The sequence below is a fragment of the Callionymus lyra genome, chromosome 5, assembly GCF_982586985.1.
Source record: "Callionymus lyra chromosome 5, fCalLyr1.hap1.1, whole genome shotgun sequence".
NCBI classification, from domain to species: Eukaryota; Metazoa; Chordata; class Actinopteri; order Syngnathiformes; family Callionymidae; genus Callionymus; species Callionymus lyra.
In genome coordinates this window covers 2,225,740-2,238,239 of record NC_141822.1, presented here as the reverse complement: position 1 = coordinate 2,238,239, position 12,500 = coordinate 2,225,740, and the positions used below count along the sequence as shown (strand labels likewise).

Sequence of the window (12,500 nt, the reverse complement as noted above, 5' to 3'; positions counted from 1 at the left end):
TATATATACATATATATATATACATATATATATGTATATATATATACATATATATATATACATATATATATGTATATAAATATATATATATGTATATATATACATATATATACATATATATGTATATATATACATTCCACATACTAAGTACACAAGTATGTGATTTGAGGTTTTCTCTCAGATGATCATGTGACTCTTGAATTCACACAAAAGATAAAAACTTGAGAAACAACAAGTCTTGATGATCCAGTTTTGATGTTTCATGCATGAGTCACTCAACAGGTCGAGGGTCGCTGAGTAAAGGTCGACTCACCTTTGGGTGGATGTCTGGGTCGGAGCCGTGCTGGTCCTGCAGGTCTGCGCCTCCTTCAGGTCGCACGTGTCGCCCTCCTGTGGTGAGACCACGTTACTGATCCGCCTCCGACGCTCGTGTCCTCACGTACCTTTCTGCTCTGCAGGTCCTGAAGGGGCAAGGTCGCGACCTGCCGACCTCTGGCCGAGGTCTTCCTCTTCTTCTTCCTCAAGTTCTGCCTCAGACGGTCCTGAAGCTTTTGCCTCTGCTTCCTGTTTGGACAGGAAACAGTTTGTGATCTTGACTCTGACGTGAATGTCAAGAAGATACTTTTGTGTAGTTGTTAGTTCAAGGTTCACGACCTTGTGACCGCGTCTTCTGACTAGGATCTAGGATCTGACGTCTACACTTGTTCATCCGTCGGAATGACGACACGTCAAACGTGTGACTGAAGGCTGTCAATCAAACACAACTAGAGGAGCAACAGGTTGTGTGTCCAGCTGTCAATCATCCTGGAGTGACATCATCGAAGCTTCAGCGACGTTAACTCTACGAGCGCCACGATGATGAAACCTTTGGTTCAACAAGTTCTAAGAGACGATAAACAACTTCCTGTATAAGATGGAACTAGAATGGATGTAATAACACGTTACAAAAGAACATGTTTAAAACTATACGAACATCAAGGTCAGTCCACTGTACTTATGATGCTCAGTTGTTTTGGACAATAAACGTCTTCATCGTCACCAAACATCTCCAAAGATTCAACTTAAAGGCAACTAACAGGCTTTAGCATATTATTATTAGCCACATAAGATACTAGCTAATATTTTAGCCTATAATTATTGTTAGCCACATTAGATACTAGCTAACACTTTAGCCTATAAATATTAGCCACATAAGATACTAGCTAACACTTTAGCCTATAATTATCGTTAGCCACATTAGATACTAACTAACACTTTAGCCTATAAATATTAGCCACATAAGATACTAGCTAACACTTTAGCCTATAATTATTGTTAGCCACATTAGATACTAGCTAACACTTTAGCCTATAAATATTAGCCACATAAGATACTAGCTAACACTTTAGCCTATAATTATCGTTAGCCACATTAGATACTAACTAACACTTTAGCCTATAATTATTTGCCACATAAGATACTAGCTGACACTTTAGCCTATAACTATTAGCCAGGTAAGATAGTAGCTAACACTTTAGCATATAATTATTAGCCACATAAGATACTAGCTAACACTTTAGCATATTATTATTAGCCACATAAGATACTAGCTAACACTTTAGCCTATAATTATTAGCCACATAAGATACTAGCTAATATTTTAGCCTATAATTATTAGCCAAATAAGATACAAGCTAACACTTTAGCCTATAATTATTAGCCACATAAGATACTAGCTAACACTTTAGCCTATAATTATTAGCCACATAAGATACTAGCTAACACTTTAGCATATTATTATTAGCCACATAAGATACTAGCTTACACTTTAGCCTATAATTATTAGCCACATAAGATACTAGCTAACACTTTAGCCTATAATTATTAGCCACATTAGATACTGGCTAACACTTTAGGCTATAATTATTAGCCAACTAAGATACTAGCTAACACTTTAGCCTATAATTATTTGCCACATAAGATACTAGCTAACACTTTAGCCTATAATTATTTGCCACATAAGATACTAGCTGACACTTTAGCCTATACATATTAGCCACATAAGATACTAGCTAACACTTTAGCCTATAATTATTGTTAGCCACATTAGATACTAGCTAACACTTTAGCCTATAAATATTAGCCACATAAGATACTAGCTAACACTTTAGCCTATAATTATCGTTAGCCACATTAGATACTAGCTAACACTTTAGCCTATAATTATTTGCCACATAAGATACTAGCTGACACTTTAGCCTATAACTATTAGCCAGGTAAGATACTAGCTAACACTTTAGCATATAATTATTTGCCACATAAGATACTATCTGACACTTTAGCCTATAATTATTAGCCACATTAGATACTGGCTAACACTTTAGGCTATAATTATTAGCCAACTAAGATACTAGCTAACACTTTAGCCTATAATTATTTGCCACATAAGATACTAGCTAACACTTTAGCCTATAAATATTAGCCACATAAGATACTAGCTGACACTTTAGCCTATAATTATTGTTAGCCACATAAGATACTAGCTAACACTTTAGCCTATAAATATTAGCCACATAAGATACTAGCTAACATTTAAGCCTATAATTATCGTTAGCCACATTAGATACTAACTAACACTTTAGCCTATAATTATTTGCCACATAAGATACTAGCTGACACTTTAGCCTATAACTATTAGCCAGGTAAGATACTAGCTAACACTTTAGCATATAATTAATAGCCACATAAGATACAAGCTTACACTTTAGCCTATAATTATTAGCCACATAAGGTACTAGCTAACACTTTAGCCTATAATTATTGTTAGCCACATTAGATACTAGCTAACACTTTAGCCTATAAATACTAGCCACATAAGATACTAGCTAACACTTTAGCCTATAATTAATGTTAGCCACATTAGATACTAGCTAACACTTGAGCCTATAATTATTTGCCACATAAGATACTAGCTGACACTTTAGCCTATAACTATTAGCCAGGTAAGATACTAGCTAACACTTTAGCATATAATTAATAGCCACATAAGATACTAGCTTACACTTAAGCCTATAATTATTAGCCACATAAGATACTAGCTAACACTTTAGCCTATAACTATTAGCCACATAAGATACTAGCTAACACTTTAGCCTATACATATTAGCCACATAAGATACTAGCTAACACTTTAGCCTATAATTATTGTTAGCCACATTAGATACTAGCTAACACTTTAGCCTATAATTATTAGCCACATACGATACGGGCTAACACTTTAGCTTATACTTATTAGCTAAATAAGATACAAGCTAACACTTTAGCCTATAATTATTAGCCACATAAGATACTAGCTAACACTTTAGCCTATAATTATTGTTAGCCACGTTAGATACTGGCTAACACTTTAGGCCATAATTATTAGCCAACTAAGATACTAGCTAACACTTACGCCTATAATTATTTGCCACATAAGATACTAGCTAACACTTAAGCCTATAACTATTAGCCAGGTAAGATACTAGCTAACACTTTAGCATATAATTATTAGCCACATAAGATACTAGCTAACACTTGAGCCCATAACTATTAGCCACCTAAGATACTAGCTATCACTTTAGCCTATAATTATAAGCTACATAAGATACTAGCTAAAACTTTAGCCTATAATTATTAGCCACATAAGATACTAGCTAAAACTTTAGCCTATAATTATTAGCCACATAAGATACTAGCTAAAACTTTAGCCTATAATTATTAGCCACATAAGATACTAGCTAACACTTTAGCCTATAACAATTGAGTCTGGTTCTGCTCGAGGTTTCTGCCTGTTGAAAGTTTTTACTCTAAACTGTGGCTCTTTGTGATTGTTTGTTTTCCTAGTCTCTTAAAGTCTAGTTTGACCCCTGAGTGTGTCCACATTGAATCAAGGTTCAAGGTTCAAGGTCACAGATTTGTCGGTCTCAGCCGTTAAAACATCAAACCCTCGTGTTGATAAAGTTTTATATGCGCCGAGAGGCCAAATGTGCTGGAAGTTATTTGCTGATCAATTCTATTGCTTCCCATCAGTGAAGGGTTTACAATCCTCATGAAACATTCACGACGTGAAGTGATTTCTTGTTAGTTCCTGCATTCAACACAGTGACCCCACGAACCAGAAGAAACACAGACTTTACTCAAGAGTACTCCATGCCTTCAATATATTCTCTCCCTACAGCTGAACTACAGCTCCCATGATGCACTGCAACAGTAAACATGGTTGAATAGAGTCGGTTCCGTTTGAGCTTCTGTCGGCAGATGGTGATCGATTTAAAGTCGTCAGAGAAAAGTTCAAATGTTTGGATGATTGAAGGAAATAAATCTGTTCACATGAGAATCAACGACAACGTGATGTTGCTCTGATGGATGTTTGGACTTTATGACACAAAGTTCAGTCGCTATGATACAATCAACTGACAACAAAACTAGCTAACACTTTAGCCTTTAATTGTTAGTCACATAAGAAACTAGCTAACACTTTAGCCTTTAATTGTTAGTCACATAAGAAACTAGCTAACAATTTAGCCTTTAATTGTTAGCCACAACAGATACTAGCTAACACTTTAGACTTTAATTGATAGTCACACAAGAAATTAGCTAACACTTTAGCCTTTAATTGTTAGCCACAACAGATACTAGATAACACTATCGTTTAACTGTTAGCCACATAAGATACTAGCTAACACTTTAGCCTTTAATTGTTAGCCACATAAGATGCTAGCTAACACTCTATCCTTTAACTGTTAGCCACTTAAGATACTAGCTAACACTGTAGCCTTTAATTGTTAGCCACATTAGATACTAGCTAATACTTGTAAGCCACATACAGACTTACATGTAAGCCTAGCTAACACTTTATCCTTTAATTGTTAGCCACATAAATTACTAGCTAACACTTTAGCCTTTAATTGTTAGCCACATTAGATACTAGCTAACACTTGTAAGCCACATACAGTCTTACATGTAAGCCTAGCTAACACTTTATCCTTTAATTGTTAGCCACATAAATTACTAGCTAACACTTTAGCCTTTAATTATTAGCCACATTAGATACTAGCTAACACTTGTACGCCACATACAGTCTTACATGTAAGCCTAGCTAACACTTTATCCTTTAATTGTTAGCCACATAAATTACTAGCTAACACTTTAGCCTTTAATTGTTAGCCACGTAAATTACTAGCTAACACTTTAGCCTTTAATTGTTAGCCACATTAGATACTAGCTAATACTTGTAAGCCACATACAGACTTACATGTAAGCCTAGCTAACACTTTATCCTTTAATTGTTAGCCACATAAATTACTAGCTAACACTTTAGCCTTTAATTGTTAGCCACATTAGATACTAGCTAACACTTGTAAGCCACATACAGTCTTACATGTAAGCCTAGCTAACACTTTATCCTTTAATTGTTAGCCACATAAATTACTAGCTAACACTTTAGCCTTTAATTGTTAGCCACATTAGATACTAGCTAATACTTGTAAGCCACATACAGACTTACATGTAAGCCTAGCTGACACTTTATCCTTTAATTGTTAGCCACATAAATTACTAGCTAACACTTTAGCCTTTAATTGTTAGCCACATTAGATACTAGCTAACACTTGTAAGCCACATACAGTCTTACATGTAAGCCTAGCTAACACTTTATCCTTTAATTGTTAGCCACATAAATTACTAGCTAACACTTTAGCCTTTAATTGTTAGCCACATTAGATACTAGCTAACACATAAGATACTAGCCCACACTTAGCTAACACTTTAGCCTTTAATTATTAGTCACATAAGATACTAGCTAACACTTGTTAACACGTTAGCTTTCAATTATTAGGACATAATATTTTAACATTTTATGAAATTGAAAGTAAAGATCATTGTTTTCTAAATCCATGGACGAATCATGTTTGTCATACATTTCCGGTGAACACAGATCAATAAAGTTAAGAGAAAACGAGTGAGATTTACGGCGAAGAAGAAACTTGATTTACTTTGTCTTGCAGTAGGCAACCACACACATGATCCCAACCACTAGGAGAGCCATGCAGATCCCTGATATTGTTAAAATACGTTTCTGATACAGCTCCTCAGCTTCTGAAAGAGAGGACAGACGTTCAGTCTGACGCACACACACACACACACACACACACACACACACACACACACACACACACACTCATGCAAACTAGTTACACAACATGTCACTTCAATCATGGCTTTGATGATCTAGTATTTTCTACTTTACACAAACAATGGAAATAATATAATTAAATATTGGTTTTAAAATACTTTCCACTCGGTTTACTTTTTAAATGTTTGTTTGATTTAAGAAAACTTCTAACGTGTGAGTTTCTGGACGTATTTATTCCTAAACTGTTATTTATTTTATTTATGATATCATTTATGATTTAATTGTAACTTGTGCTTTAATAGTGTGTAAGTTTCATAGGTGATGAACAACTTTTAACATTTCATTGTTTAGGATAAATTAGAAAAAAACTTCATGTAAAGATATATTTAAAATAGGATTTATTTATCAAGTTTATTGGTCAAAATGGGTTAAAATATATGGTCAACAATTAATCCACATACTGACTAATACTTTAATTGTTAGCCACATACAGGCTAATGCTTTAGCCTTTAATTGTTAGCCACATACAGGCTAATGCTTTAGCCTTTAATTGTTAGCCACATACAGGCTAATGCTTTAGCCTTTAATTGTTAGCCACATACAAGCTAACATTTTAGCCTTTAATTGTTAGCCACATACAGGCTAATACTTTAGCTTTTAATTGTTAGCCACATACAGGCTAACACTTTAGCCTTTTAAGTATTAGTCACATAAGACACTAGCCAACATTTTAGCCTATAATTGTTAGCCACATACAGGCTAACACTTTAGCCTATAATTGTTAGCCACATACAGGCTAACACTTTAGCCTACAATTATTAGGACATAATATTTTTAACCCTTTATTAAATTGAAAGTTAAGATCATTGTTTTCTAAATCCATGGACGATTCATGTTTGTCATACATTTCCACTGAACACAGATCAATAAAGTTGATCAAGAGAAAACGATGATAACGATCATTGGAAAAGTAAAAAGTTCAAGTGAGAAACGAGTGCATGCGTGAATGAACAGATGAAGAACAAACACAAGCACCAAGTAAACATTAAACAAATACATTCTCCAGCTGGTGATGACTTTTATTTTTAACACAACTATAATTAAACTAGTCTTAAAAATATGTTATAATTAAGTAAAATAATTACTTTTTAAATCAAGAAATATTGGAAAAGTTCATATATTTCTGAGAGTTATTTTGTTGATCAGAGACTTTAAATAAAAGATTGACTTTAATAACTTCTTCTCTGATATAGATGTGTGTTGAGATAACTGTCATTATTTGACTCTTCATAAAAATGACATTTTAATTGAGTTTTAATTGAGTTTTAATCAAGTTTTAATGACGTTTTATTTTAAGTTTTAATTGAGTTTTAATTTAAGTTTTAATTGAGTTTAATTCAGGTTTTAATTTAGGTTTTAATTTAATTTTTAATTTAAGTTTTAATTAAGTTTAATTTAAGTTTCAATTGAGTTTTAATTTAAGTTTTAATTGAGTTTTAATTTAAGTTTTAATTGAGTTTTAATTTAAGTTTTAATTGAGTTTTAATTAAGTTTAATTTAAGTTTTAATTTAAGTTTTAATTGAGTTTTAATTTAAGTTTTAATTGAGCTGATTTAAAGCAAATCATTCATGAAGTGATGTTTGAGTTTTAAAACATGTTCAATATAAAACCTAATAACGTGTGAGTTTTTGCCTCAATTTAAACTTTTTCATGTTTTTCACTCGAAGTCAGACTCTTGAGCTAAAAGTAAACTTTGTTTCACAAAGTTCTGCAAAAAAATCCAAATTCAATCTCATGAACTGTTGAAACACGGACTTTGAAGAGATGATAATGTGACGAGAGAAGAACACAAAAGGAACTACATGCAGGAACAAAGTGTCCAGAAGAAGAAGAGCAGCTCGCGGATGAAAGAAAGACTTGCAGGACAGAAAGAAAGAGAGCAGGACAGAAAGAAAGAGAGCAGGACAGCGAAGCTCCTCCATTGTTTCATGCTGAACAACGACAGCAGCCGTTAGTCGAACGTGAACATACAGCGTCGGGAATTTGGCCTCAGTGTTGATTCAGGTCAATGTACCTGCGTCAAGCACAGGTGTGAGGAACTAGACTTCGAATCGGGCTGTATGATCCCTTCCTTGCGAGAGAGAAGAGGCTTTAGTAGAGCTGGGCGAGCGAGAGGAAGGAACAGTCCATACCCATCAATTCAATCCCAAAGCGTTCTGCCGGAGCAGCGACAAAAGAGGAGATTGAATCTCTCAGGAGGACAATCAACATGTTTGGACACGAGTCACGACTCAAGCCGGTCATCAAAATCATAGTTTTCATCTAAATCTAGTCACATGATGCGTTCACTGACCAGGCGAGCATTAGTTAAGAAAGGATTAAAGTTTGATTCAACTTGTTTGGATTTATCTTTATTTAATATTGTTTTTTATATTGTTTATTTCCAATCATATAGAAATATAATTGTTTGGATTCATAGTCTTTGAATTCAGTGTTGTTGGTGTCTCTGTATTATATTATATCATATTATATTATTTAACATTTTATATTGAATTAAAAGATTACACGTGAAAAAACATTGAATTTTTAATTATTTAAATGAGAATATAAAACGTTACGTGTAAAAAAAAAACATTTGAAGTTTTTAATTCAGATATTTATATATAAAATAATTGAATTCAATTATTAAAAAAACAATGATTAAAAATGATTGAATATTCTGATGATATATTAACAAATGCAACCATCATGTGACCAACATTCAATACGACTGTAATTATGGTTTAATATAACTTTGATCATCTGACGCGAGTGTTTTGGGTCATGAACACATGACCCACATGATCATGTGATCGTGACCCACATGATCATGTGTTCATGTCCCATGTGATCGTGACCCACGTGATCATGTGATCGTGACCCACATGATCATGTGTTCATGTCCCATGTGATCGTGACCCACGTGATCATGTGATCGTGACCCACGTGATCATGTGATCGTGACCTACATGATCATGTGATCGTGACCCACATGATCATGTGTTCATGTCCCATGTGATCGTGACCCACGTGATCATGTGATCGTGACCCATGTGATCATGTGTTCATGTCCCATGTGATCATGTGATCGTGACCCACGTGATCATGTGATCATGACCCACGTGATCATGTGATCGTGACCTACATGATCATGTGATCGTGACCCACGTGATCATGTGATCGTGACCCATGTGATCATGTGTTCATGTCCCATGTGATCATGTGATCGTGACCCACGTGATCATGTGATCGTGACCCACGTGATCATGTGATCGTGACCCACATGATCATGTGATCGTGACCTACATGATCATGTGATCGTGACCCACGTGATCATGTGATCGTGACCCACATGATCATGTGATCGTGACCTACATGATCATGTGATCGTGACCCACGTGATCATGTGATCGTGACCTACATGATCATGTGATCGTGACCCACGTGATCATGTGATCGTGACCCATGTGATCATGTGTTCATGTCCCATGTGATCATGTGATCGTGACCCACGTGATCATGTGATCGTGACCCACGTGATCATGTGATCGTGACCCACATGATCATGTGATCGTGACCTACATGATCATGTGATCGTGACCCACGTGATCATGTGATCGTGACCCACATGATCATGTGATCGTGACCTACATGATCATGTGATCGTGACCCACGTGATCATGTGATCGTGACCTACATGATCATGTGATCGTGACCCACGTGATCATGTGATCGTGACCCATGTGATCATGTGTTCATGTCCCATGTGATCATGTGATCGTGACCCACGTGATCATGTGATCGTGACCCACATGATCACCTGCTGTTGGAAGAACTACTAAAGTTCGGATGAACATTCAGATGAAACGTGACACAATCTTTCAGTTTCATCCGCATCAACATGGATGACGACGACTCTTCTCGCGCTCGCCGTCATCCGCGCAGCTCCTTTGAACCAGGCGTGCTCATTGGTGGATCTACCTGTCCGTCAAGGGCAGTGTGGGGGTGGGGCTTGTGCCTAAGAAAGCTGCCCATTGGTTCATTTCTAGCCTGCGTGGTCGGCACACCTGGTGTAAAGGTCGGTACGACATGCAAACTGATGGGGCTGTGGGTGGAGCAGCTGTCAATCAAAACTATATCCTCGTTCACAAACGGAAAAATGTCAAAGAAAGATAATCTGATGAACGTAACGAAAGCTTTTCCTCTTCACAATTCAAACATGATTTAAAGAATAAATGATTCACAAATGAAAACATGGACGAGTGGATCGTGGATCATTAAACATTCGTTACTATTAAAGAATTAACAGCAAATGTCACGACTTGACATCATTTGAGTGAATTAAGTCACTTTAAACAAGACTATAATAACCTGTGATAACTGTATTAACTTGGTCATTATGAACCACTGTTCGCTTGAATTAGATCCCATTAAAAATAATAAACACAACACAAGAGATCATGAATACATGTACATTGTACAAAAACACACACGTGTACACAGATCTAACAGTATTAATATTCATGATACTTAGGGATAATTGAAAATTAAATAAAAATCATTCATTTTCTGGAAGGAAACAGCGAGTGAACGGGTTTGAATCCATTGTTTTGTTGCAATGACAAACTTCTACAGTACTTCATGCAGAAAGAAGAAAACAAAAGAAAGCGACAACACAAAAGCGTGAGAATGACAACACAACATGAAACCAACACACGTGCACTACAACACAAGAGTTAGAAAAAAAGGACATACTGTAAAAGCTGGCCATTACATAGTTCTGGCAGCGATCGCCAGTAAATTCATTAGGACACCTGAGTCGTGAACGAGACAAGAAGAAGAAGACAGAGCGGGTTAGTTCAACAGGAGCGTGGACGAGCCACACTCGTCATCACTGGTGTTCAAAGATCACTCACTACCTCTCAAAACCACTCTTTTGGTACAAGTGTTGACTGAAAGTTGCATGTTCTCTGAACCTCAAAGTAGCAAAGAAGCTTGTCCCTGGAAGCAGCCAAGCTCGAGTGGAAGCAGTGCACGTATTCCTGTTTGACGTTAGGAATATAATCATGTATATCGAGTATAAGTTGTGCTTTTATTTACCGACTAAATAGTTAGTTACAATTGTAATGTAAGTTAAATTGTCTCATGATTTTATTTTGAAACTTGTTTTGCATATCCTTTCTGTTTCCTGAGCTCTACGGCGCCTGTTGCTAACAGCAGCTCATCACCTAAACAGCAGCAGACCTTAAAGCCACCTCTCCTGCAGCAACAGGCGCCAGATTATAATCGTCACTCCCTGGTATGTTCGTTCTCTATTCTCTCTCCGTGGATGACTTTTTTTCATGAACTTAACATTTGAGATGTTTTTAAAGCATTTTAAATAATATGATTCAATAGTTTCTTTATTAAAAACATTTGATTCTTGATATTCTATTTCCAATAATTCAATAATAAATTTAGCAAACAATCAGTCTTGGTTGATTGTTGGATGAAAGTGTAATCGATTAGCTCGGTGCTCTGTTGGTATTGTCTGGTGACAATATTATACAAACAGTTTACATTTAATTTAAAAGAATAAATCATAAAAATAATAATAATATTTTCATATCATTTATTGAATTTAATTTTATTATTTTATGCTTACATTTATAAAAAAAAAGAAGTTATAATTCAATAATATGATGGCACACGTAAAACATATATACATTTTTTTGTTTTTTTTGCCCTGTGCTTATCTCAACAAACTAACAATAGTTGTGCTAATCTCAACAAGCTAACAATAGTTGTGCTAATCTCAAAAAGATAACAATAGTTGAGCTAATCTTAACAAGCTAATAATAGTTGTGCTAGTCTCAACAGGCTAACAATAGTTGTGCTAATCTTAACAAGCTAACAATAGTTGTGCTAATCTCAACAAGATAACAACAGTTGTGCTAATCTCAACAATTTTACAATAGTTGTGCTAATCTTAACAAGCTAACAATAGTTGTGCTAATCTCAACAAGATAACAAAAATTGTGCTAATCTCAACACGCTAACAATAGTTGTGCTAATCTCAACAAGATAACAATAGTTGTGCTAATCTCAACAAGCTAACAACAGTTGTGCTAATCTCAACAATTTTACAATAGTTGTGCTAATCTTAACAAGCTAACAATAGTTGTGCTAATCTCAACAAGATAACAAAAATTGTGCTAATCTCAACAAGATAACAACAGTTGTGCTAATCTCAACAATTTTACAATAGTTGTGCTAATCTTAACAAGCTAACAATAGTTGTGCTAATCTCAACAAGATAACAAAAATTGT

The 12,500-nt window shown here is 35.2% G+C and overlaps 1 protein-coding gene across 4 annotated transcripts in view; it reads right to left on the bottom strand.

The window, feature by feature from the left end:
* The window catches only part of nrg1 (neuregulin 1), a 41,098-nt gene that overhangs the window by 4,159 nt on the left and 24,439 nt on the right, over positions 1-12,500 (bottom strand). The window contains exons 4-7 of one of the 4 annotated variants that reach the window (XM_087790449.1): positions 10,947-11,005; positions 6,012-6,114; positions 444-564; positions 314-390 (exon numbers count right to left, since the gene is read on the bottom strand). In XM_087790449.1, coding sequence (XP_087646575.1) covers positions 314-390; positions 444-564; positions 6,012-6,114; positions 10,947-11,005 — 360 coding nt within the window. The remainder of the gene's footprint in view (positions 1-313; positions 391-443; positions 565-6,011; positions 6,115-10,946; positions 11,006-12,500) is intronic. The other 3 variants (XM_087790451.1, XM_087790447.1, XM_087790448.1) reach the window with 3 other exon arrangements.